General features: G+C 32.2%; 4 protein-coding genes across 10 annotated transcripts; 2 read left to right on the top strand and 2 right to left on the bottom strand.

Annotated features, from left to right (window-relative positions):
- Nucleotides 1-516: 516 nt before the first annotated feature.
- LOC129314942 (uridine 5'-monophosphate synthase-like) lies at nucleotides 517-4,622 on the bottom strand. Of its 2 annotated transcripts, XM_054958421.1 has the most exons (7): nucleotides 4,503-4,622; nucleotides 2,883-3,736; nucleotides 2,601-2,684; nucleotides 2,253-2,335; nucleotides 2,024-2,111; nucleotides 1,690-1,944; nucleotides 517-862 (listed from the first exon to the last, which is right to left on the bottom strand). In XM_054958421.1, the coding sequence occupies exons 2-7, from the start codon at nucleotides 3,678-3,680 to the stop codon at nucleotides 734-736; spliced, it is 1,437 nt and encodes a 478-aa protein (XP_054814396.1). In that variant the 5' UTR covers nucleotides 3,681-3,736; nucleotides 4,503-4,622; the 3' UTR covers nucleotides 517-733. The 2 variants fall into 2 exon arrangements, with proteins under 2 accessions (XP_054814396.1, XP_054814397.1); XM_054958422.1 differs by having other exon boundaries at nucleotides 2,883-4,571.
- A 7,155-nt stretch (nucleotides 4,623-11,777) lies between these two features.
- Nucleotides 11,778-14,249, bottom strand: LOC129315233 (uncharacterized). Of its 5 annotated transcripts, none has more exons than XM_054958808.1 (3): nucleotides 14,109-14,249; nucleotides 13,192-13,337; nucleotides 11,778-13,034 (listed from the first exon to the last, which is right to left on the bottom strand). In XM_054958808.1, the coding sequence occupies exon 3, from the start codon at nucleotides 12,942-12,944 to the stop codon at nucleotides 12,297-12,299; it is 648 nt and encodes a 215-aa protein (XP_054814783.1). In that variant the 5' UTR covers nucleotides 12,945-13,034; nucleotides 13,192-13,337; nucleotides 14,109-14,249; the 3' UTR covers nucleotides 11,778-12,296. The 5 variants fall into 5 exon arrangements, with proteins under 5 accessions (XP_054814783.1, XP_054814782.1, XP_054814785.1 ...); XM_054958807.1 differs by having other exon boundaries at nucleotides 13,216-13,337; XM_054958810.1 differs by having other exon boundaries at nucleotides 11,778-13,017; nucleotides 13,216-13,337.
- A 508-nt stretch (nucleotides 14,250-14,757) lies between these two features.
- Nucleotides 14,758-17,593, top strand: LOC129316007 (uncharacterized). Of its 2 annotated transcripts, none has more exons than XM_054960234.1 (4): nucleotides 14,758-15,002; nucleotides 15,230-15,555; nucleotides 15,653-15,695; nucleotides 17,238-17,593. In XM_054960234.1, the coding sequence occupies exons 2-4, from the start codon at nucleotides 15,283-15,285 to the stop codon at nucleotides 17,387-17,389; spliced, it is 468 nt and encodes a 155-aa protein (XP_054816209.1). In that variant the 5' UTR covers nucleotides 14,758-15,002; nucleotides 15,230-15,282; the 3' UTR covers nucleotides 17,390-17,593. The 2 variants fall into 2 exon arrangements, with proteins under 2 accessions (XP_054816209.1, XP_054816210.1); XM_054960235.1 differs by having other exon boundaries at nucleotides 15,186-15,555.
- A 3,232-nt stretch (nucleotides 17,594-20,825) lies between these two features.
- On the top strand, nucleotides 20,826-27,246 carry LOC129315080 (probable ADP-ribosylation factor GTPase-activating protein AGD11). The gene is made up of 10 exons (XM_054958600.1): nucleotides 20,826-21,332; nucleotides 21,485-21,608; nucleotides 22,827-22,916; nucleotides 23,551-23,635; nucleotides 24,075-24,150; nucleotides 24,967-25,130; nucleotides 25,213-25,432; nucleotides 25,890-26,006; nucleotides 26,105-26,200; nucleotides 26,825-27,246. Exons 2-10 carry the CDS (start codon nucleotides 21,563-21,565, stop codon nucleotides 27,104-27,106), a joined length of 1,176 nt encoding a protein of 391 aa, XP_054814575.1. The 5' UTR covers nucleotides 20,826-21,332; nucleotides 21,485-21,562; the 3' UTR covers nucleotides 27,107-27,246.
- The last annotated feature ends 684 nt before the right edge of the window (nucleotides 27,247-27,930 follow it).

The raw sequence follows: 27,930 nt of genomic DNA, 5'->3' as shown, positions 1-27,930 counted from the left end.
TACAACAAATCCTTATTTTTTTTCTAAATATATTGATGATCGCATGAATATCTCAGATTTGTTGAAAATTATATTTTTTTTAATCTAGTGAAAAATATTTAGCATATGTGTTTTTTTAGCCAATATTTGAGTTCAAGAGATTACAAAATAAATAATTTTAAATAAGTGATTGAAAATTTTAGAATTATAAAATTAGTCAGCTTCATACGGTAAAGACAAATATTGAATGTATTTTTAAATAGATCTTCAAAATTTTAATTTACGCACAAAAATAATTTATAAACAAGTTTTAAATAATCGTATCAAAATTATTTTTATTTTGGCTAACATAAGTTTTTGAATACCTGTTAGAAAGTTATTAAAAACAGAAAGAGACAAAGAAACACAGTCGAAACTCAAGGCAGCATCACAGAAGCTCCACTCTGCAAGCAAGGAAAGTTCTCCAATTGTAGAACGCAAATGTCAGTATTCTAGCTCATCGTGTCACACTTTATCTTATTAGTGTTAGACTGTTAGTAATAATGAAAACTTGAAAATCATTAACCACCATGAATAGATGATCTGTCCATCTATCAGCATGAAAACAAAAGGGTCACACATAAAAACTTAACCCAACAGTATTATTGCATATCATATTTCACCCAAGAGCTTCCTCGAGGGTTTCTAGTGAAATGAAACATGTCACAAAAACGGAGATTTGACTCATCCAATTAAAAATATTTGAACAGAGGCTTCAAGTGCACTTGGCCAAATATGCATTCCATCCTTGAAGACGGTATTCACGAGCTGTTTCAGCTGGATTGGCTGCTTTGATAATGCCACGTCCCACTATTATGATGTCACTTCCCCTGTCATAGATCACCTGCAAATCATTCAATCAAAACTGCATATGTCAAGACTTAAGTGTAGCGATATTATCAATTACCAAATTATCATCTACAAAGAGTGACATAGAATCTCTATTTCATCTTTAACACTAATCACCGTTCAAATGCAATATATGTACATACTTTTATGAATGTTGATTTATTGAATTCATTACATTCCAACTCGTGTTCATAATTTTACTGACTATGAAGTTTTTTCCTTAAAAGTACTAATAAGTTGCAAAACCAGGAGAATGCAGCAAAAATAAATACTCCCTCCGGTCCTTTTTTCTAAAAGGTTACCTTGGTCCTTTATACAGGTCACTTTCCCTTGTTTTTTTTTAACATTTCATGTACAATTTCAAAACTACCCTCCAGCAAATTCTAAAAAAAAAAAAGTGTAACATTTCAATTTTCAAGAAAACTCTTTCCACATATCAAATAACTCTTTTTTAAATTTAGGGGCAAAATTGAAAAATAATCTATTCTTAAGAAAATTTTAGTACTCTAATTAACTCGTCTTAGTTTTGATAAGTTAGTTAGAGGTGACTTATAAAGAGGATATGAACCAGTAAGAATAAAGGATTTTCAAAGCAAGAAAGCTGCATTTTACATTGTTGATGAATGGCAATATTCAATAACTTACAGAATATGGCGTGTTATATTGTTAATCCTACCAGAAATCTTTTATCCTCGGCAGGTAAAACTAAGTGAAAAGTAACTCCTACAGGGTTCAACTCTGAAAATGATCAACTTTCCAGTACATGTGGATAGGAAAAGCATTGGCTGATGAATGGCAATATTTCAATATTCAATAACTTACAGAGTATGGAGTGTTATATCGTTGTCCCAAAGCATCACCACCAGTCACCATTTGAACACCAGGAGTTGCCTGAATGAAAGAAGGATTTATGGGTGCCCCAGGCCATGACGCTGGATTGACTGAGATGAAGCCAATAACAAAATCAGAGTGATCCTCAGCAATTTTCACTGCAGCAGCAGTATAATCTCCCTTGGCAAGGTTACCAGCAGAACTCATTTCAGCAAGCAGCAAGAGACCCCTGCCACGTGGCAAACCCTGAGTACAGTTCAAGACATGTGATGCTATAATTGAGGTCTTGCTGCATTCAAGACAAATAATATCTAGCATTACATACCTTCAGTTTCAATCCATCCACAATTCCAGGACCAGAGATAACGTGGGCATTTACTATATCAGCCCAATCCAATATATGGAAGATTCCTCTTCAAATAACAGAACCAAAAAAAAAATGTCACATTAAAGCACAAAAAAGTAAGGGTAATTATCTCCACCTGAAAGACAAAAAAGTTGGAAGGAATTTTTTGGTTAAAAAAAAAATCCAAAATGGAAGAGTAAGGTCTTACCCTTCATACTGCATTGTTACTGTGTTACCAATGTCAGCAAATTTCCGATCCTCAAAGATTAAGAAGTTAAATTTTTCTGCAATCTTCAATAGAATAAACAACGTATCAGACAAAGCAAGACCAGAACATTAAGTATCTCCACAAAAATTATCACATGCTCAAAATCTTACTAGACTACTGTCCAAGGTAATACACAGGAAATCAACATTTTATCTTTAATAAATGCTAACTAATCTACTAAAGTGTATAAGACAATAAACCTGGGAAGAAAAAGCTTGTTTGCAATCTTGAGAGGTAAGGCAAAATAGATATACAGAAAAAAAGGGGGCACTTCTGTTAGAATTATACCGAGCGGAGCTTAGAGCCAAAATCAGGAGTAAAATCTGGCAAAATGTCCACATGAGTTTTCAGCAGGCATATCTCAGGCCCAACCTGTCAAGGAAAATCAAATTAGGTGAAATACAAATAATTACTCATGCAATACTTCTACCTATAGCCCAATTGGCAAAAGGGGGGGAATCCCATTAACAGAACTCATTTTCCAGATAGCACTTGTCCTATTAATTTTTTTTTCCCCACTACGTGAGATTAGAGTGTAAATTTATACCAAAAGAAATGAAAAGTTCTCACCTTCTCAGCAATTTCAAGCAACTCTGCTGCAGTTCCAACATCTGCAGCCAAACACAAGTTACTCTCCTTCTTAGCCATTATATCAAACAGCCTCTTGCCTGTTGGATTCTTTGACAGCTTTGCCCTCTCCTCAAATGACAAAGCCCTGACCCTAGTAGTAGGCTTCTCCACCTTTGCCAAAGCAGTAACCTTTCGATTCTCTTCTAAAAATTTCATAACAGTCCCAACAATCTCATCATCAAGCTTTCCCTTTTCCCTCAAAATTTTGACCATTTCAGTCAGTCTTATAATTGCATGCAGCTTGATGCCATTCTCCTCTAAATTCTCTCTCCCACCCTGCTCTCTATCGATTAAAACGACAGCATCACTGACCTTCATCCCTGCACCACGCAATGGAGCAGCAGTTTCCAAAACTGATGTGCCGCTCGTAACTAAGTCTTCAATGATTAAGCAACTTTGGCCAGGCTTGTATTCACCCTCAATGGCTTTAGCAGTGCCATAATCCTTGATTTCCTTGCGGCGCATGACCATGGGGATGTTCTTAGTGACTGAGACACAAGTGGCAATGGGTAGAGCAGTGTAAGGGACTCCACACACAAGGTCAAAGGAAGCAGAAGAGACAGATGAAATTAGAATTTGGGAGATTTGCTGAAGAAGGGAAGGGTAGGATATGATGAGGCGAAGGTCTATATAAATTGGTGAGGAGATGCCAGATTTGAGTTTGAAGTTTCCAAATTTGACAGCTGAGATCTCGAAGAGTTTAAGAACTAGAGACTCCATAGAAGATGACGATGACATTCCCTCACGTGTTTTTCTGAGTTGTTTCAAGTTTTGTCCAAGACCTTAGAAACAGCCTGTGTCATCCAATAGGCGACATCATCAACCACAAAGGTTGAAAAACATAGATGTTAACATTGATAAAAGTGGCATCCATTTAGCTCAGACTTCATCATTAAACTACTAACTTCACATTATGGATAGTCTCCTAGAAGCGAGCAGTTCTTGCAACCTTTACAAATTACTCTAACTCAAGAGGCCAATGGCATATAAATTAAATGATAACCTGAGGGATGAAAGGCGTAGGAACGTTTGAAATAACAAAATTATATGACCCTTATTCACAATCATTCATCTCCCTACTACCAAATTTGTAGCACTTAATCAGAAAAATCAACTCAATCAAATGTCAGCCGTAATGCAGCAAGGAGGTATCATATCTAGCTATATAAATGACAAAACTCAAACAAGGTAAAGTTTGTAGTTAGAAAAAATATAATCCAGGAGCTTCAGCTCAATAGAAAAGAGTGAGAAACTCGTGGGTTGCCATCTGCTTCCTAGACGTTAAAAAGTCTGAGGTTGGCTTAAGAGAGAAATCATCGGAGACAAATGCAGGTTTAAAGACGAAATGATCAAAAGGATAAAAAAAAGATTCTCAGACAAGGAAATAACGTAGCGTTAATCTGGTGATTCTTGCAATAATAGAGAAATAAAACAGACGCTTTTTCAGAGTATAAGGTCATTGATAACCGAGACTGCCGATATGGTAAATGGCGCAAGAAGGCATTCAGAAGTAAGAATTGGAGCAGAAGAGATAGGAATAAGACTGTAAGAGAGACCGACCAGGCAATCACCGGAGATGAAGTAGGCGGCGCTGGCGACGAAAGCAAGTGATTCGGAGTGGGCTTGTGCTTCTGAAATCATGCGTTAACCAGGTGAGGGCGTTGAAGTACTAAAGTAAAGCAGAGTCCTTTTTGACTTTTTTGGCTCAAGAAAAAAGCTTGAGTCTTTTTATTTTACTTTTTTTTGGACCTTCGGCATGTTTAATAATAGACGATGATTAAAGTATTTTGATATATCATCATAAAATTAGGGGTTAATTTAAAAATCATTTTAAATAAAAAAAACTATAATACCCTAATATATTTTCTGTTAAAAAAAAAAAAAATTAACCTCACGATGGCCGGTGCTAGTCACTAGAGACTCCTACCATCACCAAGGTCACAAGCTACCAGTGGCGACAACGATCAATTGAACCATTTAATTATTACAGGTGGTCAAGTGGGTCTAAACCCAAACCCCCTTGGCGATCCAAAATATCAATCACCATCAAGCCATTAATGTCATTTAATTATAATATGCAAAAAATAATATATGTAATAATTATAACAATAATGATAACTATTTTAACAAGCAAAATGATTATTTTCTTAATTTATTAATTATGAAATTGATGTTTGTTAAAATAAAATAAAAAGTTTTTTTTAATAATAATTTATCCACTAAATCATAATACGTGTTTATCTAAATTACTTATTGATTACTTAATTTGTGCTTGTTAAAATGGAACGAAGACTTATTTTTTGAAATAATGACTTGTTCATCATAATCCCTCACTTATGATTAACCAATTGTCATAATTATTACATATATTATTTTTTCTTTTGCAAATTATAAGTAGATGGCATCAGTGGCTTGATGATTATTGATCTTTTGGGTGGTTAATATTTTGGATTCAAACCCCTCTTTGGCCTCCTTTAATGGTTTAATTAATTGTTAGCATTAGAGCTTGGCAATCATCACTCGAGGTCTGACAATTGATGACCTCATCGGGGACAGACGGTCTCCAACAACCAAAGATAATAGTATGACACCAGTGGTTGTGGAAGTAAACTGTTTAAAAAAAATAATAATTAAAAATTATTTAAATAAATTTTTATCAATTTGTCAAAATTTAAATAAAAAAATCCTGAATAAATTATTATTAATTTATAATGAGTTGTTATTAAAACTCAAATAAATACTTATTAATAAAAAATTAACATGAAGCAACAAGTATTCATTTAAATTTAAATAATAAATAATTTTTAATTGATATAAATTTATTTCAACAATCCTTGATTGTTATTTTTTTAATTTTTTAATACACATACGTTAGAAGTAGTTTAGTCTTTTCACAACATAATTTAATTTCATTTAAATTCTTTAATCTTATAAAGTAATTTTAAAATTATTTAATTTTTAATTGTGAATGAGTCTTTTAGAAGATCCTTGGATGCGCCTCGCTAGAAAAGTAACATTGAAAGAGATTTTTTTCATTGGTCAAAAACTGCATCGAAAGAGACTGGGTCAGCGTGTGTACGTACATTCCTGTGTTGTGTTTTTTATCGAACTCATTAATTTTGAGATAGATTATATTATTGCCATCCATGTGTCACATAATTCACCTTTAAAATGTCAAATCCAAAATTTTCAGCAAATTTATCCCCGTATCTCCATCGGAAAGGTTTAACTTTATTTTTTTCCCCCCTTTCCTTTTCATTTGAATAATCAGTTTAGTTGGGTTTTTATATTTTGTCAATTTACAAATTCTTCAATTAAATTTCAATAGAATTTAAATAAGATAAAACTCAAAATTCAACCAATCATCACCTATTGAGGGAAAAATATGAGTACAAGACATGCAGATCCACGCTACAAATAACTTGTTGGAACAAAAATTGTTCTTAAGTGGTTTGTAAATAACTTTATTTTTATTTTTTGTAAATGAAGAAAAGAAATCCTTTGTTGCACATATAATTTTTATAACAATAAAAATCAAATTCAAAAGGTTTTGTAATTTAATATTATGTTTGATATGTTTGAATAAGAGTGAGAATGTCATTCCCATTTTATGTTTAGTTGGGGAAAGAGTTAATAATGCAAAGGATGGGTGAAAACTGAAAAGACAAAAGTAACCTTTGTTAAAAATATTAAATTATAAAGTTAGTTTGATTAGAATGGAGGGTAAAATAGTAACTTTAATAATAATCATATGGAGATCTAACATTTCATCCACTTTCTGGAGAATATTTTAGGCCTTATTTGATACACATAATAGAATACTATAATTAAAAAATAAATTATTATGCAATAAATATTATATATATATATATATATATATATTTTAGTAAGGATCATATACATTGTATTTAAAGAATATTTTTCGTGAAGATTACAATGATGCCTTGTTAGTGGTTTAGACTTTATATAAGAGAATATAAGGCTTTCTTTCAAGAGAGAGAGAGAGAATATAATTATGTGGTACCAAACAAAAGACCGACATATCTTTTTTTGTGCACTATTTTTTTTTTTTGAAAACATGACAACTAAATAAAAAGATTACACAAGGTTTATAAAAATACAGCCTAGTGAAAAAGAAAAGGAGAAAAAGGCATCAGACTGACAGGTAAAATAAAACACATATTCAAAAAGGGAAAGGAGAGAGATAATGTCCTGCCAAACAACATCCCCATCAAATTTCGTCTTCTTTGAGAGTTTGGTTCTGTGAAGATTCTTCCGAAAGCCCACTAATCCTATTGAAGCTAAGGAAATTTGGTTATCTCTAGCAAAGATAGATATCTAGTTAAGAGCTGCTCGAGTAACATTAAGTCAAGTCAAATTTGCGACTTCGCATGAACCAATCTGAGAGAGGAAATATCTGTAGAGTGGTGCCTCCATTTCTTATCAAGCAACACCATTGATTCTTACCAGCAAATTTCTTTTTTCTAAACCAGAGAGTCCAGCTATTCTGATACACATGCATAGCAATTGGACAATTTAAAAAATCAGCACTAATAGCTGTGGGCGGAGATTTTACTGGAGCTGTTGGCCTGATAACTTCTGAATATTGAAGCCACGCATTGAGATCTGAAATGAATCCTTCAAGGTAAAGGGGTGTTTATAGCCTCAGTTTGCTTTGGTTTTTGACTGGTTTTGTTTTGTTTTTGACCAAAAACCAAACCAAACCGAACCATTCGGTTTACTCATAACTAAAACTTGATCGATTTTTATAAAACTCGGTTTAGTTCAGTTTAATTTTCGATTTGGTTCGATTTGGTTAAGGCCTAGATCAGGCTTCAATACACTTATTTATTTTTTTTTCCTTTTTTTCAATCTTCATAATGGTACTATATATTAAAATTAAATTTAATTCTTTTTTACTCCTTTTTTTCATAAGTAGGGGTATAAAAATATAATAAAATTTTAATGTGATAATGATAATTAATCGTAAAAATTAATATGAGTTTTTAACAATAAAATTATTTAAGATTATGCATTTTTATTAAAGTCCTTTGAAAATATTTATCTATGTATCTATATTTTAATAAATAATGAAAAACTTATTATACAAAATTCAAAACAAAATTCTTCTTATAGATAAATTGAATACTGAGGCTTTTAACTTGTAAATAATTAAATGATAGTCATTGCATGATTATCATAATTATTTAATATTATGCATTTCTATTCAAGTCCTTTGAAAATGTTTATCTATTACTATAAAAAATTCAAAACAAAATGCTTTTTGTAGATAAATGGTCATATATTTCATAAATAAATAAATAGTATTTTTTTAATCAGGTTTGGCTTGGTTTGGTTCGGTTTTTAATACTCAAAAACGAACTTGAATCAAATTAATCGGTTTTCATATCATTAAAATCGAAGTGGACTTGATTATTGTTCGATTTTAATTGATTTTTTTCGATTTGGGTTGGTTTGGATTGGTCCTTTCAGTTTGAATTGGTTTTGAACACCTTTACTTCAGGGTTCAAGTCTAAAGACTTATTGTGTGAAGCTAGATTTCTTTTCCACCAGATTAAGTTGATTGAGGTAATAATTTTTTTCAGAAGCATAAAATCTCCCGTTTTATAGATCTGTAATAAGAAATCAGGGAGCCAAGACCTAATATTAGAAGAATTGAGATCATTCATCCTTATGCCCAACCACCCAAACTAAACAGCTTTAATTAGGGAACAGTGAAGGAAAATGTGATCATGTGATTCCTCAGTGGAACATCCAAATGGGCAAAGAGATTGTTTTGCAAGTGATGCTCTTTTAGGGTTTGCCCGACTAGAAGGGAACTGTGAATCAACTTTCAAATTAAGACTTTTTTTGTGCACTATGAATGAACTTGCTTCGGCGTGAGAATAAAGTAGAACTGATAATTTAAATTTAACCTGATGGTTAGTCTAAACTCGTCTGAAAAATTTAAAACCAAGCTAAAATAATATTTTTTAATGTTCAAATTAAGCCCGACTGGGTTCGGACTTAACATAAATACTCAAATAAAAATATTTTTTAAGATAATATATAAAATATAACAAATATTAAGTAATTCTTTAAATTTTATTTCATTTTATACTAAAATAGCATATATTTAAATGCATTATTATAGTTATTTTTTAAAAAATTAAAAGTATTTATATTTTCATATTTTATTATTTGTAATTAATAAAATATCTCAAAATAATACTTAAAATATATTTTAATATTAATTTTTATATTTTAAGACCCAATTATTGTTTAAAAAAGTTTTAAATCCTATAAATCATTTGAGTATCCAACTAAATATATTTTTATCTTTTATATAAAATAAGATAATTAATTTTAAAATAAAAATTAAATTAAAAATAATTTTAAAAATAAAATTCAGACATCTATGAATTCTCAATTTTACTACTAGATAAACATAATAAATAAAAAAATATCTTTAAATAATTATTTAATTATCATCCACACCAGACTTATTTAAAAATTAATAATAAATTAGAGTAAATACCCATAATATACAGGAGTTAAACAATATAAAAAGTTAAAAAATAATTTTTAAAAAAATATTTTACTCATAATTAAATAATTTTATTTTATATAATATAATAATGACTATTCTTCTCATATTTTTAAAAACAAAAAATACAATTAATTCAAAAGTTATTAAAAAATTTGAATTAATTGAGGAAATGATTTTAAGTTAGTGGTCTAACAATGTTTGAATTGAAATCAACTTGATCATAATTAAAATAATATAATATAATTAAAATATATAAAATATTTATACATGATTATGATAAGAGCAATATTTGAACAACTAGGACATTAATTTACAAGTAAATAAAATATTTATAAATAAATTACATATAATTCAACAAAATAGTAACAGAGTTATTTAAATACAAAGTTAATAAGTTATTTTTTTATTCCTTTAAAATTAAAATAATATTTTATGTTTAATAGAATTATTTAAAAATTAAAATTAATTTTTTAAAAATATTTTTAAAAAGCTTTGAGTATTCAGGCTGGCTTGACTAAGCTCGAAACCCAAAGGCGTTAAGGCCAAACTTGGCTATATGAGCTTTTTAAATATGATATGATATTTTAAACCTGATCTAAATAAGCTCACTCAGTCTGTATTACCAATTCTAAAATAAAGCTATTCTTGGACATATGATCCTCAGAGGATTAAGCCACCTTTATATTAACCCTTGAAAGATTTTCATTCACAAGTAATCATCATTAGGTTGAGTAATAACACAAAATATGTATCAAATTATAAAATACTTTTAAACAAAATCTTACATATCAATAAAGGTTTTATAATTTGATATGGAAGTAATATTAAACATGACATTGTACTCAAAGCTAAAGGATTATAAACAACACTTTACCTTAAAACCAAATGCTTCCCTCCTCAATCCAAGTTTTGATCTTCTGATAAAGGAAGGCTGTAAAGTCCATCAAGAATTAAGGGAGGGAGGGATATTATAATTTTATAGAGAGCATCTAAAATACAAAAGAACATAATACGGGAGTAAAAGACTTTATATCAGTTAAATTATTTATAAGAGTATATACTCTTTAGACGTAAGATTTTTTTTAGCCAAAAAATTAACAAACGTGACTAAAGCCCATGACAGAAACAAGACAAAACAGTTCATCAAAATGAAAGAAAGAAAAGAAACAAAACACAACAACACAACACACTAATAGTTTAGTTGGCTATAATGATAGTCTCTATAATTTTAAAAATACATATAAGGATCGTGAGTTAACACTAATAGAGTTAATTTTGCTGACATGTACTTAACTCCGTTGGCGCTTTTTGTTCCCCATGTTTGCATATTTTTACCATGTCAGAAGAGAGATCATTAGAGTCACAACACAATTAATTTTGTCAATGCCAACTCATAAGCTATGTTTGGTATGAGGTATTGAGAGGTTGGGACTGAAACTAGTATTGAAGAAACCCACAGATACAATATTTGGTATGATGAATTCTTTAATCCTTGGTTTGATGAAACCCATGCAGATGGGATTAATGAAACCCATGAAAGAGATGGTATTGAAAATTTAAACTTGAGATTGAATTTTCTTAGACTAAAATACCCTCCATTTTTTTAATACGTATGGCTTTCCACCTTCCTCTTCTCCGATCTCGCAGCCACCACCTAATGCGAACACGTTCTCCTTCTCCAATCTTGCAACCATAAACTTTGGATCTCACAACCGTCACTACGTTCTCCTTCTTCGATCTCACAACCGCCAACCTCTAGATCTCACAGCCACAACCTCTGGATCTCACAACCATCGTTGCCTTCTCCGTTGCCGATCTCTTAGCCACCGTCGTTTAGATCTCGAAATCACTTTTGTCTCCTTCTCTCACAGGTCCAAACTCGATCTTCCTCTCTCAAAAGATGCACAGTCATGAAATGGAGAAAATAAGCCTATGCTGCCATGGTTTTTGAGAAGGTGTTCCAATTTTTTTTTTAATTTAAGGATAGTATAGTCTTTTTATACTTTATATTTAATTGTAAAATAAAATAAAAATAATTATTCTCTTTTAGTATTACCTCATACCAAACATAATCTTAAAATCTCATTCCCACTACCAATTCCTCTACCAATCTCAATACCAATCCCTCTAAATTAAGGCTTGCATACCAAACAGGGCCATAGTTTTTATTTTATGTACATTTTTAAAACTATAGAAACTAACAATATAGACTAATCAAACTAAAGGGAATGTGAACAACAAAATAAAATTATAGAGACTAAAAATCAAAATACAATTATAGAGACTAAAAACCAAAAGCAATCAAAATACAAAAATCTATTATTGCATTTTCCCTCCTTATTACGTTCACAAACAAGATATATGATAGAAATAATAGCTAGAAGTTTCAACGCAGGGAGAATATGCAGAGGATCTCAACATAGCATGCTTCCGTTACATAGATGAAGAGAAACACAATTCAAAGAGGCCATATAATCTTTAAGGTATCACCAATGTGTTGTAGAGATCCTGGGGATATTCTTTCAACTTCAAAAATTGCGTGGAAGGACTTGGTCATAAGATCCGTCATGATGGAAATGAATTGTACCTCACTGCCTCTAAATAGTTGCGCAAAACTAAATTTCAGCTAAAGCTCATGAATTGAGCTAAAATGAAAAAGCAACCTCAGGACGACTCTGTCACAGTCCGCAGAAATAGGCAAAAATGATAATACATTACAAATTTCGTTTGAGTTCAGGAGATGTGGATTATTGAAATAAACATTTCAATAATTATTTAGGAGGACAACGTATATCTGTTTACCTTCATTCCATAACAACTTTTGCACCAAGAGCTTTCAATTTCTCTATTATCCCTTCTCCCTCTTCCTTTGAAACACCTTTCTTTATAATTGAAGGTGTTTTTTCCACTAAATCTTTCGCTTCCTTCAGACCTAAATCAGTAAAGCCACGGACCTCCTTGATGATTTTAATTTTTGAGGTTGCTTCATAGGACTCCAATTTCAATTCAAACACAGTCTTTTCTGGCTTCTTCTCCTCCTTTGCTGCAGCTGGTGCCTTCGCTGCCAGTCCAGCTAAGTTAGCAGCTCCTGGTTTCATAAATCCCACAGTAGGCATCTCCTTCAATCCCATTTTGCTCATCAAAATGGGGCCCAATTCTGCAGCTTCAGCAAGTGTTAGAGATGCCATTTCGTCAACAAGCTTGAAAACTCTCTCTGATGGAGGACTTCGATGCTCAGTAGGATCAAATGTTGCAGGATCAAAATCAGCTGGGAGCCTTCTTTGGTCAATTTCTACTTCCTCTACATCCTCATCCTCTTTCCTAGCAGCTTGACCAAAATTTCTTGAAACCAAATTTAATTTACTTGGAATAATCCCTACTGAACCCAAATGAAGAGGTTGTCCATATAACCCATTAGGTAAATGCTGCCTTATTCTTAAAAGCAAACTCATTCTGAGCTTGCAGGATTGTTGACTCTCTCAAAATTGCAAATCAGTTAAGTAAGACATACATTGTGAACTCGTACTGCAGGAGGTAAACATCTATCAGAAACAAGCAGAACATGAATATTAATACAGACCAAGGAATCTTGCCCACCCAACAGCTTGTGGACATATAGTTGATGAACTTCAGATTTCAAGTGACATTCATTTGAAGATCAAAAAAACCAGAAAGAAAAAATCACATAATATGATGTACCAAATGTTATGGAGGATATCTTACAATTCACCCTTATTTTTGGCCGTAAATGATTTCCTCACCCCTCCCTGTGATTTGATGTATGACATCCAATGCCCCCTATGATTTGTTCAATCGCCACTTAACCATCATGTGGTATCTCACATCTGAAGTTCAATAAAATTATTACTGTGACTGTTAAACCAACAACATTTCTCCATCTCTAATTTATTTACGCAGTAGTACATTGAATGTTTTTGCAGCATGTTAAGGTTACATCTAAGATTACGTAACTGTTCAAAGTATATTAAGATATGCTTCCAACTTATTTTCACTAAAATTAATACCAAAAACACCACAGAAAAGTTTAAACAGACACTTTAAGACAGGATACAAACTGTTTTTGGGCCTAACAAATGAAGGTAAACTGTAATTTACCTTAATAGAAACCAGAAAGGAGAAATTACACAAGCAAACCCCGCAGTCTCAAACTTCGATATGGTCTAGTATAAAAGTAAAACAATAACACTCAAGAAAGATTATGTCAAGCTCAAAACACTAAATCCAATCGAATAACCTTCCTACAGTTCAAACTTCACGTTTGAGAATTCAATTAAGCATTTAAACGAGAGAGAGAAAATCAATCCATAACTTGGATCTTTTAAGGTCACATGTGAATCACCAACTACAGCCGCCGTGGTCATACATGGCACATAAATTAAGTATTCCCGTTGAAAAAGTGCAAAAAAAGGGCAGCAAGATCCAGAAAGTGAATAAACCCGCTAATTTCAAATCCATAATCTATAGAGAGCATGGAAGAGAGCTTCAGGGTGAGCTCAGGTGCAATGAATATAGACGCCAGATTGGGGCTTCATTTCAGAGCCCAAAAGCATCTTTGGCAATAGGAAAGCAAAGAGAGATGAACAAAGGAAAGTTACCCGAAGCAGACGGCAGAAAGATCGACGGCCGCCGAAGACAATGGCAGTTCAGCTTCTTCCGCCAAAGTACCGGAGAGAAGAGTGAGCTTCGCCACCGCACGTGCGAGTGAACAAGGGTTTAAGGGTTTTCAGGTCGCCTCGTGGGCCTCAGGATGCCGATTCTTAGCCCTTTTAATGTCCTAAATTTTTTTAGTGTAATATTTTTCTAGCGATTAAAAACAGTATCTTGACACTAACAAAAATTAATTTTAACGGCTAATTAACTATTAAAAATAACATAATAATTAGAAGAAGGACTAAAAACTTTCAAGGAAAACAAATATCTTATTTAAGAGAGATTCAAGATGGGTTAAAGAATAAAAATGAAAAAAATAATTTACTTTATTGACATAAAAATATATTTTTTGTCTTTTCTTTAATATTATTTTCTTATCTTTTCTTAAACAAGCTCATAATTTTTAGTTTTTATTTTTTTTCCTCAATTATTTGCTCAAACTCTGAGTTTTAATTAATATAATTAATTTTTATAATTTATTAAATTAAAAATTACAAGATTGCGATGTTTCAGGTGATTTTTTTTTTTTTTTTTAAGAAATGACTTATTTTGAGTAAAGAGAAGTAAATTGTTCGGGCAAAAAAAAAAAAAAAAAAGTTGTTTCCCACCCTGCAGTCTGCGGTATTCAGTCGTGCGGGGGTTTGGCGGTAGCTCCAGTGTCGTCTCTCTCGCAATCTTCACAATTTTGATACATTTCTCGCTCTCCGTCCTTAATTTCACAGTCTCTCAATCCTTCTCTCGCTAATCTGCCAGACTTTCAGGTGATTCAGAGGGAGGCTTATCGAGTCCTCACTTGGAGTGACTCAAATCAGACATCGGCGGCGGCGCTCTTTCGTCAGGTACAGAAGTAGACACTTGATATGATCTATTTCTGTTCTGTACAAACATTGTATATACATGTTGTGTGTGATTGTGTGTTCTCCCAAAGCTGTAGACGTTGTGTATGGTCATGTCTTTTCCCTCGCCGAACAAAATGAATTTTTGCATTCCCAGTTCTTACTAATTCAGAGCTTTTCTTGTAGCATTGTAACAAGATTATTGTTTTAATGTATATACTTGTCACAAGATTGGAGCATCACTGAAATAGTTTGGGCGGCAGCCGCCAAGGGGAGTACCGGAATGGGGACTGCTCTTGCTAGCACAGCACAATGTCTTCGAAACTCTCATATCTTCAGATTCTCATTCAACCTCTTCAGAAACTTGAGCTCTGCTTCGTCTTCGGCTAGTGCTGCTTCTCAGAACCCTACCACACCTAAGAAATCCAAGAGAAGAAAGAAGAAGAACTTGTTTGAGGTTGCTCAGTTCTTGCCAAAGTGGGGAATCGGATACCACATGGCCAAGACTCACTGGACTGACGTCTCTTACGAAATCACCAAAATTAATCTCTACAAGGTCTTTTTCTCCCCTTGAATTTACCCTTATCCAAAAAATGCACTTTCGCATTGATTTGTTCAAAGACTTACATTTTATATATCTACCGCATTTTCAGGATGGAAGGCATGGCAAGGCATGGGGAATAGTTCATAAAAATGGTCAGTCTTAAGTTCCCTATCAGCATTTAAAAAAGAGAGGGAGCACTACGACTTCATTTGTTTTTTCCTCCCTCCCTCCTTTTTCCTTACCTTATTATCATTTTAGTTTTGCCCATGATATTGCGAAAGGTTTCAATGCTAGAGTACTTGGTTATAGGATCATCTCTGCTTGTATATAAGTTGATCCGAACAATTGTTGAAGGCAGCGGTTATATGCTGCAGTAGTATCAATTGTACTATAGGTCACGATTTCCTTTCTGGTGGATGAATTGCCTCATTGTTAGTGATTATGACTCCACCACTGTTTTTTCTCTGCGATATTATTTGGACTGGGGAGTTTTTAAACCCTGGATGCGTAGGAGTTGTGGTTGCAGATTAATACGGATTTTTTCCAAGGCACGTATGTTGCTTGAAACCGCAAAATTTTGAGTATTCAACATGTTTATGGATTTGGATTGTCCAAACATATTTCCTCAGCCTAGAAGCTGAGTTAGCTCCAAAGTTACTTTCTTGGTGAGGAATTAAATTATATTTAGACATTCTGAATGGAATCCCAAAGATGCATTTATTAAGTTGTTTCTTTTAGATGCAATTTTGGTGGCTGTTGGTTCTGATTTGTACAACATGACATTTGTAATTATGTGTCTCAACCTTTGTTCCTTGCTTAATGTTTCATGCTACATGGTATTCTTTTTCTCAATTGAAGTCTTTGCAACCTACGGTATTAGCAATATCTCCTGCCAATCTCTTTAGCAGAATCTATAAACCACAGAGAAATAACTGAATAGTAACCAATAAACTTCTGAATTCCTTCTGTTTAACATTTTTTACCATTATACGTGTATGATGTTTCATTCTCACCCAGGACAGATGTATTATTCATCTTGATGCAATCTTAAATTTATTTATGTTGTCTAAATGGTTGTATTGATGCTTAATTTAGCTTATTTTTGTTGTTTATGGGTTTGACTATGGGGTTTGTCCAAGATAATTTCCTACTACCAAGCATGTTAGGTGAATATTGCAAAATAAGATGGCAACTCAAGAATAATGTGATTATTCTGTCTGAAAAAAGGAGTAATGCCTGGTAATTTCATGCCGGAAGACAAAAGCATTGCACTTAGCCATTCAATGATTGTATTGCGCCAAAACAGGCTCGTTTTGTACAAGATTGTGTCACTTTAACATTCAATTTCTGAAATACTTGGTAGAATACCGAATTTGAAAGTGTGAGGGCACTATTATTGTGTGATGCTCTTATTGCTAAATACTATTGCCTTTTTTGAGAAAACTCTCTAACTTGTTACTTTATTTTAATTCTCTTAAACTAGATTAAGAGCATCTTACCATAGGTTTTATTATTTAGGAGAAAAAGTATACTAAAGATTTGTCTATGTAGTTTTTGTGCTAGCTTTATGTATAAAAATTTTAGAACTGATGTCATCTAAAGGCGTAACGTTGTAATGGAAGCATTCCTTTAGTGCTAAAAAAGTGATTTGTCCATGTCATTGGGCTTTTCTAATATGTTACCACATATTGCAGGCTTGCCTGCAGCAGACGCTCCAAAGAAAATCAGTGGAGTTCACAAGCGCTGCTGGAGGTACATTAAAAATGCTGTAAAATCACCAGAAAGCTCACCATACTCAACAGGTTCAGCAGACAGTGGCCTCAAAGTTGAAAGCCAAGCAAGTTAATGTTTTCCTTTGATTCTGTGTGGTTTAGAATTGGTTTTTGCTTGAAATAGACATTTTTCAGGTGCGCGCTAGTATGTTTATTTAACATTCGAATACATCTCACATATTCATGTAAGGTTTCTGCCTTTTAACGCCCCACATTTAATGAACTCTACATCATGAACCATGTTATGAATTGTTAAAGATTGAGTTCGATGGGTATAACCTTGTTCCATGTTGGATATAACTGCATCTGAAAAATAAATGAAATAAGGTCATTACAGATCACCTTAATTCTGCCTTCAACTTATTGAAAATTGAAGCTAGGTCTGTGTATCGCAAAGATTTTTTTAGTTTTAGGTAGTGGATACAGTCTGGGCATAAGTATCTTGCTTGGGGTAAATAGAGGAGTCTCAAAGATTGGGTCTGGATAAACTGCCTATCATGATCTCCTTTTAAAAGAGGTGGTTTAGGAAGGGTGACTTTCTTTGTTTTTTGTTTTGATGAAAACAGATCTATTAATAAAAAATTACCAGCTAGTCAATAATATGTAGTAATCTCCTTTTATTACCCACCACTTTTGTATACGATGAGGTTATGATAACTCATAATCCAGTCCTGTGCGTGTGAAGCAAAACAAATTGAGCTTAGTAATTAGCTTCCTATGCATAAGGTTCAAAGAAACGTTATGAATTGAATCACATGATCACGTTTATAGCTTTCATGAACCTTTTGAAAATTGTTGTCCCTACTCAATTGAGGCCCACATATAATTTTTATGATTTCGGCTATAGCCGAAGGGCAGTTGCCTTTGTCTGCATTGAACCTAAACGACCCAATCTGCATTATTGACTTTTACCAGTCCTCCATATATGCTACTTCCATCTTTATATGATCCATCTATTATGATCTATATCTAATCTTGCTTCATCATTTCCTGGTCTTACCCATTATTCTTGATTCAATTTTGTCTGCCTTCTCATTGTGTAAGCCAATTGCAAAATGTTCAGATCCATCTTAGCCTTCTGCAGCATTGCAATTCCTGAGCTGGTTTCTCTTACATTGTGAGCAATTCCAGTTCCTCATTTTAAAATGCTCACTTACATTTTGAGCACCTTATATCCCAACGGTCATGTCCGAAAAGTACATTCCATGGAACCTATTTAGTGGGGCCTTTAGTTGCAGCTTTTCTCAAATTCCACTCGATTCATTCGTCTTTTCTTCCTCACTTTCCTCCTCTTCATTTTCTTTCTCTCTAATTTTCTCTTCTAGGCCTATCACAGGATTAAGATGCCATCAAATTTGATCAAATTTGATTTGGCTCTCTTTAGTTGGTACTTTTGAAGCAATACTGTTTCTTGTTCTAAAATAGTTCCTCTTTTTTCTTATATATATATATATATATATATTGAATGTTGTCCTCCAGCATGCAACTCTCTCTTTCCTTTTATTAATGAATTGCTAGGTTATCAAAAACAAAAAATAAAAGGGAAAAAACCTTTGTTTCTCTCCTCTTGATCATTTTTTTCTTTCTCAACTTTGTACTATATAGTCGTGTTACTATAACGATGGAGTCATGGGGCGTAATCAATCATCAGTCATTATATAATCTTTATAGTGAATCGAAGACTTATGGACAATGATATCACCTGCTGAGCATGACTTATATTGAATTTGAACATTATTTGTATAAATTTTTTAAAATATTTATTTTATTTATAAGTACTCCCTTCGTTAAAAAATATAAGTATTTTTAATTAAATTTTATCTTCTTATAAAGTAGTTGCATACTTTCAAATTAAATCTATCTTTACATATTTATTCCTATTAAATATTTTATAATATATATAAAGTCGTTCATCAATAGAGATAAAAAAAATGATGATTATACTTCAAAATATTAAAAATATCTTATATTTTTGAATATCTAACTGTTAAAAAATATCTTATATTTTTAAACGGAGGAAGTATAATTTATCATGGTAGATTATTTATTTAATTTGATCTTAATTTAATTTTAAATAGGTCTCGTTTTTAAAATACAGCCGTGCACGAGACTAGGAGTGGTTTTCCTCTACCACTTGACTGACTTTGCTTTAGAGATTACAATCTCATTAAACATATTCAATTGTTTAAATTGAATGAAATTTGAAACAAAAAAAAATTATAAACGCATCATATTTTACATAAATTATAACATTTACATTCAAAGATACAATGCTAACATGAAATTCGACACAAAACCTTTTTTTTTAAGTATATTCATATTTTTCGTATTTCATTACTTAATATTATGGGAAATTGAAATATCACCATCATCTATTTAACCTGATTTGACTCCTTATTATGTAAGATTCTTATTATAATATATGCTTTCTCTGATGTTGACTTTTATATCTATTGTTAAAAAAAAAAAGCACTTTGATAAAATATCAAATATGTATTTTTTTTTTTGCCAAAGTCTTTAGTCCTATATATTAGTCGTCTTTTAAAAATATAATATAATTTATTTTATAAGTCATTAATTTGATGGCATTGTTTTATTTTAAATGAAAATTTTTAAACTATCCTTAAAAAATAAAAACAAGAGAGATGGAAAAAATAATACTCCTTTTGTCTTAAATTATAAAATAATTTTAGATAAAATTTTTTATACCAATAAATTTTATTAAATATATTTAATAACTTTATCTTTTCAAAATAAAAATATTAATTTTTAAAAAATACCTCTTATTTGATATATTGAAAAAAATAAAAATTAATTATAAAAAATAATATTAAAATTAATATATTTAATAAAATTTTAATCTACTCAAAATATTTTATATTTTATTATAAAAAATTTTTTTTAAAAGCGTTTTATAATTGGAGATGAAAAAAGTATTATATTATTTGTTCATTTTTTATTTTTATTTAAAGATTTTATTTATATTTTATTTATAATATTTTATTATATTAATATTGATGAAGTTAATAAAAATAATTTATAAATAAATTAAAAAATATGCAATAAGTTTGATTTAAAAAATTGAGGTATAGTGTCTGAGAAATAGAGGAGAAAGACCGGCAGTTGGAAAGTGGGGTCCACATACGGGTCAATCATGCCACGTTGTGCAGATGCTGCCTTTAGCATCAGCGTCAACGACCTCGTAGCCTCCACGTCCAATACGCGATATTTCTAATTTCTAATTTCTTCTTCTTTTGTTAATGCAATATTTGTGTTTCACTGTTTTTATTCCAACTTTCATAACAAAATTTTGAAAAAAAAAATGAACAAAAATAAAAAAATTTTTGGCAATAAATGTATAAAAGAAAAGAAAAGGAGAATCGATCCTTGGACTTTTGAGAGATGAGGATAATTTATGTGTTTTTATATGAGATAATCAGGCAAGCCCACTCTTATCGAGCAAAAATTTAAGCACGCGCTATTCAAGCGCGTTTCACTCGGTCGTTACGGTTGAATGTTTGAATGTTTGTTTATCGAAAGTAATCGTTTATCAGAAATGAGCGTCATTTCCAAAAAATCGATATTTCCAACCTTGACATTTGATACATAATGATTCACATTTACAAATTCTAGCAAATATTACGATAGTTGTCGGAACAGAATCGTTCGCACATTATCGGAATCAGACCTGTCTTTCAGTTTCCTGAATCTCCTCTTGTAATCTCCGTTGAATCTGCCGTTTTCTCCAAAGTTTCAGGCTCTCAACTTCAACGGTTTTGAAAACCAATTCCCTCACAGACCCATTTAATATTTTCTGGCTTTCCAACTAACTTGATATTTCAATCCTTCGCCACAAACCCAGAAACCTTTTAAGGAAGCTTGGATTTACACAAGACAAGGGGTCTTTTTTCTCCTTGAGAGGATAAGACTATAACCTTATCTGTAAAGTTTTTGGTTGAGAATTATTCTTTTCCGACCTGTTTTGGGCCCATCATTGCAACTAATGACTACGCCCTGGTTTGTTTGTTTTTCTTGCTTCTATTTTAAACTGTATATTATTCTCTGTGCAAGATGATCAAATCAAAAGATTACATCTTGATAGTTTCTTAATTTTTGTGTTCTGTTCATGTTGTGATTGATACTAGCTATACCTCAATAACTACATGCAGAGAAGCAGCAGATCAATGGCTGTTCTCAGATTGTAGTGGTATTGCTCTATTTGGGGATTGAAATATTGGAGGAAGAAAATGTCTTTAAGGCAGCATAATAATGTTGAACTCAACGGTGTTTCAGGTTTGAACTTTTTATTTTTTTCACTTCTTCTTTTTCTTCTTAGAATTGTTTATAGATTGTTTGGATAATTGTTTTGCGTCTAAATGATATTCATAGAATCATGCGTTGATTACTTATTTGCATAAAAAATATGGTTATGAAAAGTCCCTTTCTATAGTACTCTGAGACTACAGAATATTTGGACAATTTTTTCTTTTTTCTTTTTAAATAGGAATGTTTGTAGAATCATGTGCTGATTGATTGTTCACAGCAAAAATCTGGCTGCTATGAGAAGACCTATTTCTACCTTGATTCTGAGTTGATAGGAAATCGTTATTGCACCATCTGGCAACTTAAAAGCTTGAATAAGTGATGGTTGTTTCATTATCTTAATTTGACTTGGACTTTAGAACTACGAATAGAGTCTATTTCCTAAATATATTTTCCACCTTTCTATAATGAAAACATGATTATTGTGGTGTTTGGATAAAGTTCACTACTACGAATATAGTCTATTTCCTAAATATATCTTCCACCTTTCCATGACGAAAACATGATTAATGTGGTGTTTGGATAAAGTTCACTACTACGAATAGAGTCTATTTCCTAAATATATCTTCCACCTTTCTATAATGAAAACATGATTAATGTGGTGTTTGGATAAAGTTCACTACTGAAAGATATAGAGAAAAGTCAAGTGTGAAAGCAAATGTTTCTTCAACAAGAGATTGGCCTCTCATATACATCTTTTCAGCGGTGCTGATATTAAATCTACTAGTCCTTCAAACAAAATGCAGTTACATATATAAAGCCCCAAAAAGTAAATAACAATTCAGATACTCCAGGAATATGAAAGTTGGCTTGTATGCTGTGAAAGACGATCGGATTGTTAGCTAGAGTATGTAAATGAAGAAAGGGCATTCAACATGGCTTAGCGTGAATACCATAGCATGCAAGTGATGGTCAAAGTTTATAACTGTTTCATGGGGATTATGAATTAGTTGTTTTGATTCTAATCCTCCCTTGTCAAAAGATGCTTCTTTCTTCACAAGTATGAATCTGGATGTGATTTTAGAGTCGCATCTTTCTCCTCCATTTAATACTTCCATCATTTAATGGCATGAAATTGAGTTTTCTGATTTGGGTTATTGTGACTGTGCAAAATTGGAAGTCGCTTGCTGAGATGTAATATCTTGTTGCCAATTATTGGTAAGCTAACTGATGAATGAAATGTTTCAGCTGTGGGTTCAGGATGTTGCCTTTATGATCTTTTGTGTGCTGAAACTTCAAATTTGCAATCCCAAAAGAATCAGCAGCTACCTTCATCCGGTACTATTTGTTTGATATTATTTAAATCCTGTTCAAAGTATTTACTTGCCTTAATGTAACTTTATCTGAGTGATTAATTATCAATTCAAAGAAAGAAAAAATTAACATGATAAAAATCTTGTGAAATATTATTTATTACATGTTATATTGTTTATCTTCTCATTTTGTTTGCTAATTGAGTAGCACACCTTTTTTGTTATCAACTTTCAGAATGATGTGTAATGCTTTGTCCTGTTTTCTCAAACGCTTTCAGGCTCATTTATAACATAGTTTCAAGGGAAGTTCCTGTCAATCTGCACCACACTATCTGTATTCAGATGGATCATATTAATGTGTTTCTCAATGGATGATCTAGCATAATACAACACCCTTAAGTAATGCATGATATGTTATATAATTTGATTATTGAATTTCTGACAGCTGGGAATGAAAATTGCTTGAGAGCCTGATTTTGGTGTATATAATTTCTCAAACAGGATAATCTATAGCCTTGGCTTAATGTGTCACTCATCTGATCCTGAACTCAATTATTATTGTTTCAACTTTCAAGACAAACTTTATTGCATGAATCTTTCTTACATAATCAATTATAGGTCAGATCTGATTTCTTTTTCTTTGTGTTTCAAACTATTAGGTCCTCTAGAAAGGTTAGAGAAGTTGATGCATGAAGCCGGGAACAAGCATTGTGCTGATTGTGGGTCTCCAGAGCCAAAATGGGTGTAAGTATCATCCTGATTCTTACAGAATTTGGTCTGCATGATTTTTCAGTTCTCATGCTTAAATATCGTCATTTTAGATTATAGACTTGATGCTGTTTTAATTTCATCCGTGACAATAATTTTCCTTACTTGTCTACATTAACCACAAGTCTAATGTCCCTTTTTGAAAAGATTATTGGTACTTCACTTGTAACAGAATTTCTATTTTTTTTTCAACATGACAAAACTATGTACTTTAGGTTATGCATAAGGAGACTATACCGAATTCTAGAATTACAATGTACTTTAGGTTATGCATAAGAAAACTATAAGGAAACTATGTACTTGTAACAGAGTTTCTATGTTTTCAACACGACAAAACTATGTACTTTAGGTTATGCATGATGTTACTTTTATCAGAAAATATTAACTGATATTTTCTGCATTTTTTGAAAATCAGATCTGCAAACATTGGAGCATTTATTTGCATAAAGTGTTCTGGCATACATAGAAGCCTAGGAGTCCATATATCAAAGGTATGTTCACAACATGGCCTGTAAATGAGTCTATCGGTCATAGTTTAATTGCCTTTGCATCTATATCATCTACTCCCTCCATTCCAAATTATAAAATAATGTTGGAGGAACTTTTTGTGTTAAAATATAAGACAATTAGAGAAAATGATATTGTTGCATACTCCCTCCAGTTCTTATTATAAGGTACTTTCAACTGTTTCGCACATCTTAAAAAAAGTTAGTTTTTTTCTTGATGTCATAAAAAGTGACCATGTATTTTCATTTTTACCTTTGGCTTTAAATAATAATACAACTACATTAAATACCTTTACGCTAATAAAAAAGAAGTAAAATTAGGAAAAGTGATTTGATTATTATAAGTGTCCTATATTTTAGACCAAAAATTACTTCTAAAAGGTATCTTATACATAGGACTGGAGGGAGTAATGATTAATTGTGTAGGGGTATTTTTAAAAGTTTATAGTTTTATTTTGAAAAAATAAGTTGGTAAAGTATCATTATAGTATTTTATAGGTATTCGTAATCTTGTTTCAAATTGTCTTATAATTTGGGATAAAAAGAGTATTTTTCAAGGCAGTAGTCCTTTTCTGCCAAATAAATTGATGAGTTAAGATTGCATACAATTGACGAACATCTGTTATTGAAACCTTTTCCAGGAATAAACGGATGAAACAATTAGAATTTGGTCTCTCAAAACTAAAAGGCAATTTCATGACAATATCTGAATGGAATTTAGTACTTAGCACATACTGCTTACATGTATTTACAGCCACATTTGCAATTTTAAATTCTAATGTGATCTTCTTACCATTACAGGTTCTATCACTGAAGCTAGATCAATGGACAGATGATGAAGTTGATGCGCTGGCAAAGTTGGGAGGAAATAAATCAGTAAACAAGAAGTATGAAGCTTTCATTCCTAGTTATATAAAAAAGCTAAAGCCAACTTCCTCCATTGAGGAGCGTTCTGACTTTATTAGGTAATTGAAGAGAAGACTATCATACGTTTTTAATGAGGAACTTCACTATTCTCATTCATAAATGTATGTTTTGGTTGCTCAGGAGAAAATACGAGTTGCTGCAATTTATGGGGTGTGATGAACAATTGTCTTGCCCCTTTATGCCACAACAGAGCAGTTCCTCATGTATCATGTCTCATCTAGACAAGAAAAATTATAATAAACAAGCAAACAAAAATCGCATTGGGAACACATTTCGCAACAGCTGGGGAAGAAAAGAACCTGATATTAATAATAAGGCTTCAAAGAAGAGCAACTCATTGGTATTGTCTTTTCTTCTTTTATCAATACTGGCTCTAATTGGCAGGCCTTCTTTTTGGCTGAATCAATTCTATGAAGATGCTATAACATTTTTGTTTCCTCTTTGATTGAACAGTTATGAAAAGTACTTCACATTTTAACACTTTGAAGATTTAGCTGAGTTATGGGAAATCCTTTTTCAGTTGTCTCCTAGCTGCATAATCTTGATGGTCCAAATAAATCATGTTGGGCTTCTTGCATATTATACTTAAGGGTAATATAATATTAAAAAAGCATATGAAAGGAGCATTTAGAGTTTGGATAGTTGTCGTCCTGATAAATCATGTTGGGCTTCTTCCATTTTATACCTTACTCAAAATATTGAAACAGAAAAGACTGTTTAGTCAATGAAATATTAAATTCTTATCTGAATGTGAATACTGATGCTGAATCTTATTTCTCTTGATGTACTTTTTACAGGCAGGTATGGTGGAATTTGTTGGGTTGATAAAGGTTAATGTGGTTAAAGGCACTAACCTGGTAGTCCGAGATGTAGTGACTAGTGATCCTTATGTCACTCTTTCTTTGGGCCACCAAGTGAGCATCCTTACCACTTAACTGGTTGGAATTATGTATTAAAACAAGAGAAATGAGATATGTTGATAATGTAACTTTTTGAATATTTGCTTTTGCAGTCGGTAAAGACACGAGTTATAAAGAACAATTTAAATCCTGTCTGGAATGAGAGCCTAATGTTGTCAATTCCTCACAACATTCCTCCTCTTAAAGTGGTAAGTTCAATTCCTCACCAATTTTTGTTAAGAATCACAAAAGAAGGATGATATTGGTTTGCTAGTACAATAATCATAATTTTATTAGCAAGTGGTCAAAAATTCAATCTTTATTGCCTTCATTCTTTTGTCATTTTTGAAATTTCATCTCAAGATTTGGCAATTTTGTATGCTGTCCATACTTCATGCTCAAAAGATTTTCATGTTAGAGAATGTGTTGGAGATTATATCTAATACTGGCAACTAATTTATATTTAAGGCAAGCTAGGCCACAAATGGATAGTGAAGTACTAAATACTAATGTTCTTTCAGGATAGTTTTTGCTATTCATAAGGCGCGAACTTGAGACTTAACTTTAGGGATATTGAGTCCCTCCCACTCCCACTCATCTGAACTACATTTGGTAACATTCATGAATATTTACTTAATAACTATGAGAAATCCAGAGCCAGATGTAGTTCAGATGAGTGGGATATTGAGTCCCTACTCGTGTTTGCGAAGGCCTGTGAGAAAAATTAAAATAAAAAATATTTATTTATCCCTGAGATTAGCTCCATTTTAACCTTTTTCTTGGTAATTTTTCCCATGTTTCTTACTTGTCATGCATTCATGTTATTTGTGCAGCATGTGTATGACAAAGATACATTCTCAACTGATGATTTCATGGGAGAGGCTGAAATAGACATCCAGCCCCTACTCGCAGTTGCAAAGGCCTTTGAGAAATCCAGAGCCAATGAATCCCTAGAGTTTGAAAAATGGACGGCGAGTTTGGAAAACACGCTCGTTAAGGACGGCGTAATCTCCCTCGAAGACGGGAAGATCAGACAAGAAATATCTGTAAAGCTGCAGAATGTGGAGAGAGGGGAGCTGGAAGTTGAGCTTGAGTGTCTTCCTCTCACTCAGTAGCTGAACTAAACTCTCATTTTGGAGCCATGTATTGTAGGAGATAGTCTTTTTCTTGTACATCATTCTTTAGAGATTACTTTGTAGAAACAATTGAATGAATTGTTAATAGATCTTGTTTGGCATGGTTCTTAAGTTCACTCCTTCTTGCCTTCTTTTATATGCCCTGGTCATTTTTGGTCCTTCCTGCTGAACAAATTTTCAACACTTTCTCAAATTTATCTTTTTGGGATGGATCTCAAATTCACAAGATTTTCACTATCCAATTCGTATGTTTGTGTGTGTAGACACAGGGAGAGAGAGAGAGAGAGGAGGAGGGAGGGAAATAAAAAGTAGTAAAAATTTACTTATAGGAGTGAGATTTAGTAAAAGAAGTTAATTTTTCATAACATAATAAATTAAGGTTTGAATTTTTGTTAAAAGAAATTCTCACAAATGCTCAATTCCGTTTCACACAGAATTACTTTTAATAAGAAAAAAATTCGAACCCTATTTCTCTTTTTTGAAGTGTACACTTGCACCATCTGCGGAAAATTTAAATAGATTGCTTCTTTATTCATTGGAGTGAAACTTCGGTGCACAAGTAGGGTCCTTTGCACTTGTATAAGATATAATCCTCATTTTTAATCTTTTTTACCGAAGCCCAAGTTTCTTCTCTCGTCACTCGCGCTTGATCTCGACATAAAGCAATTATGTAAAAATTTGTTGGATTATGGAAGAGACTAGAGGGAAGGGCTATACGGTCCTCAAAATTTCTCTACTTTTTATATTATCCCTCAACTAGATCATCGAGTTCTGATATGATCACTGATATTATTAATTTTAAA

Source organism: Prosopis cineraria, unplaced genomic scaffold, assembly GCF_029017545.1.
Source record: "Prosopis cineraria cultivar Desert tree isolate PC_DT_omini unplaced genomic scaffold, ASM2901754v1 PC7, whole genome shotgun sequence".
Classification (NCBI taxonomy): Eukaryota; Viridiplantae; Streptophyta; class Magnoliopsida; order Fabales; family Fabaceae; genus Prosopis; species Prosopis cineraria.
Note: the sequence above shows the minus strand (reverse complement) of the source record. Positions and strands in the feature narration are given on the sequence as shown.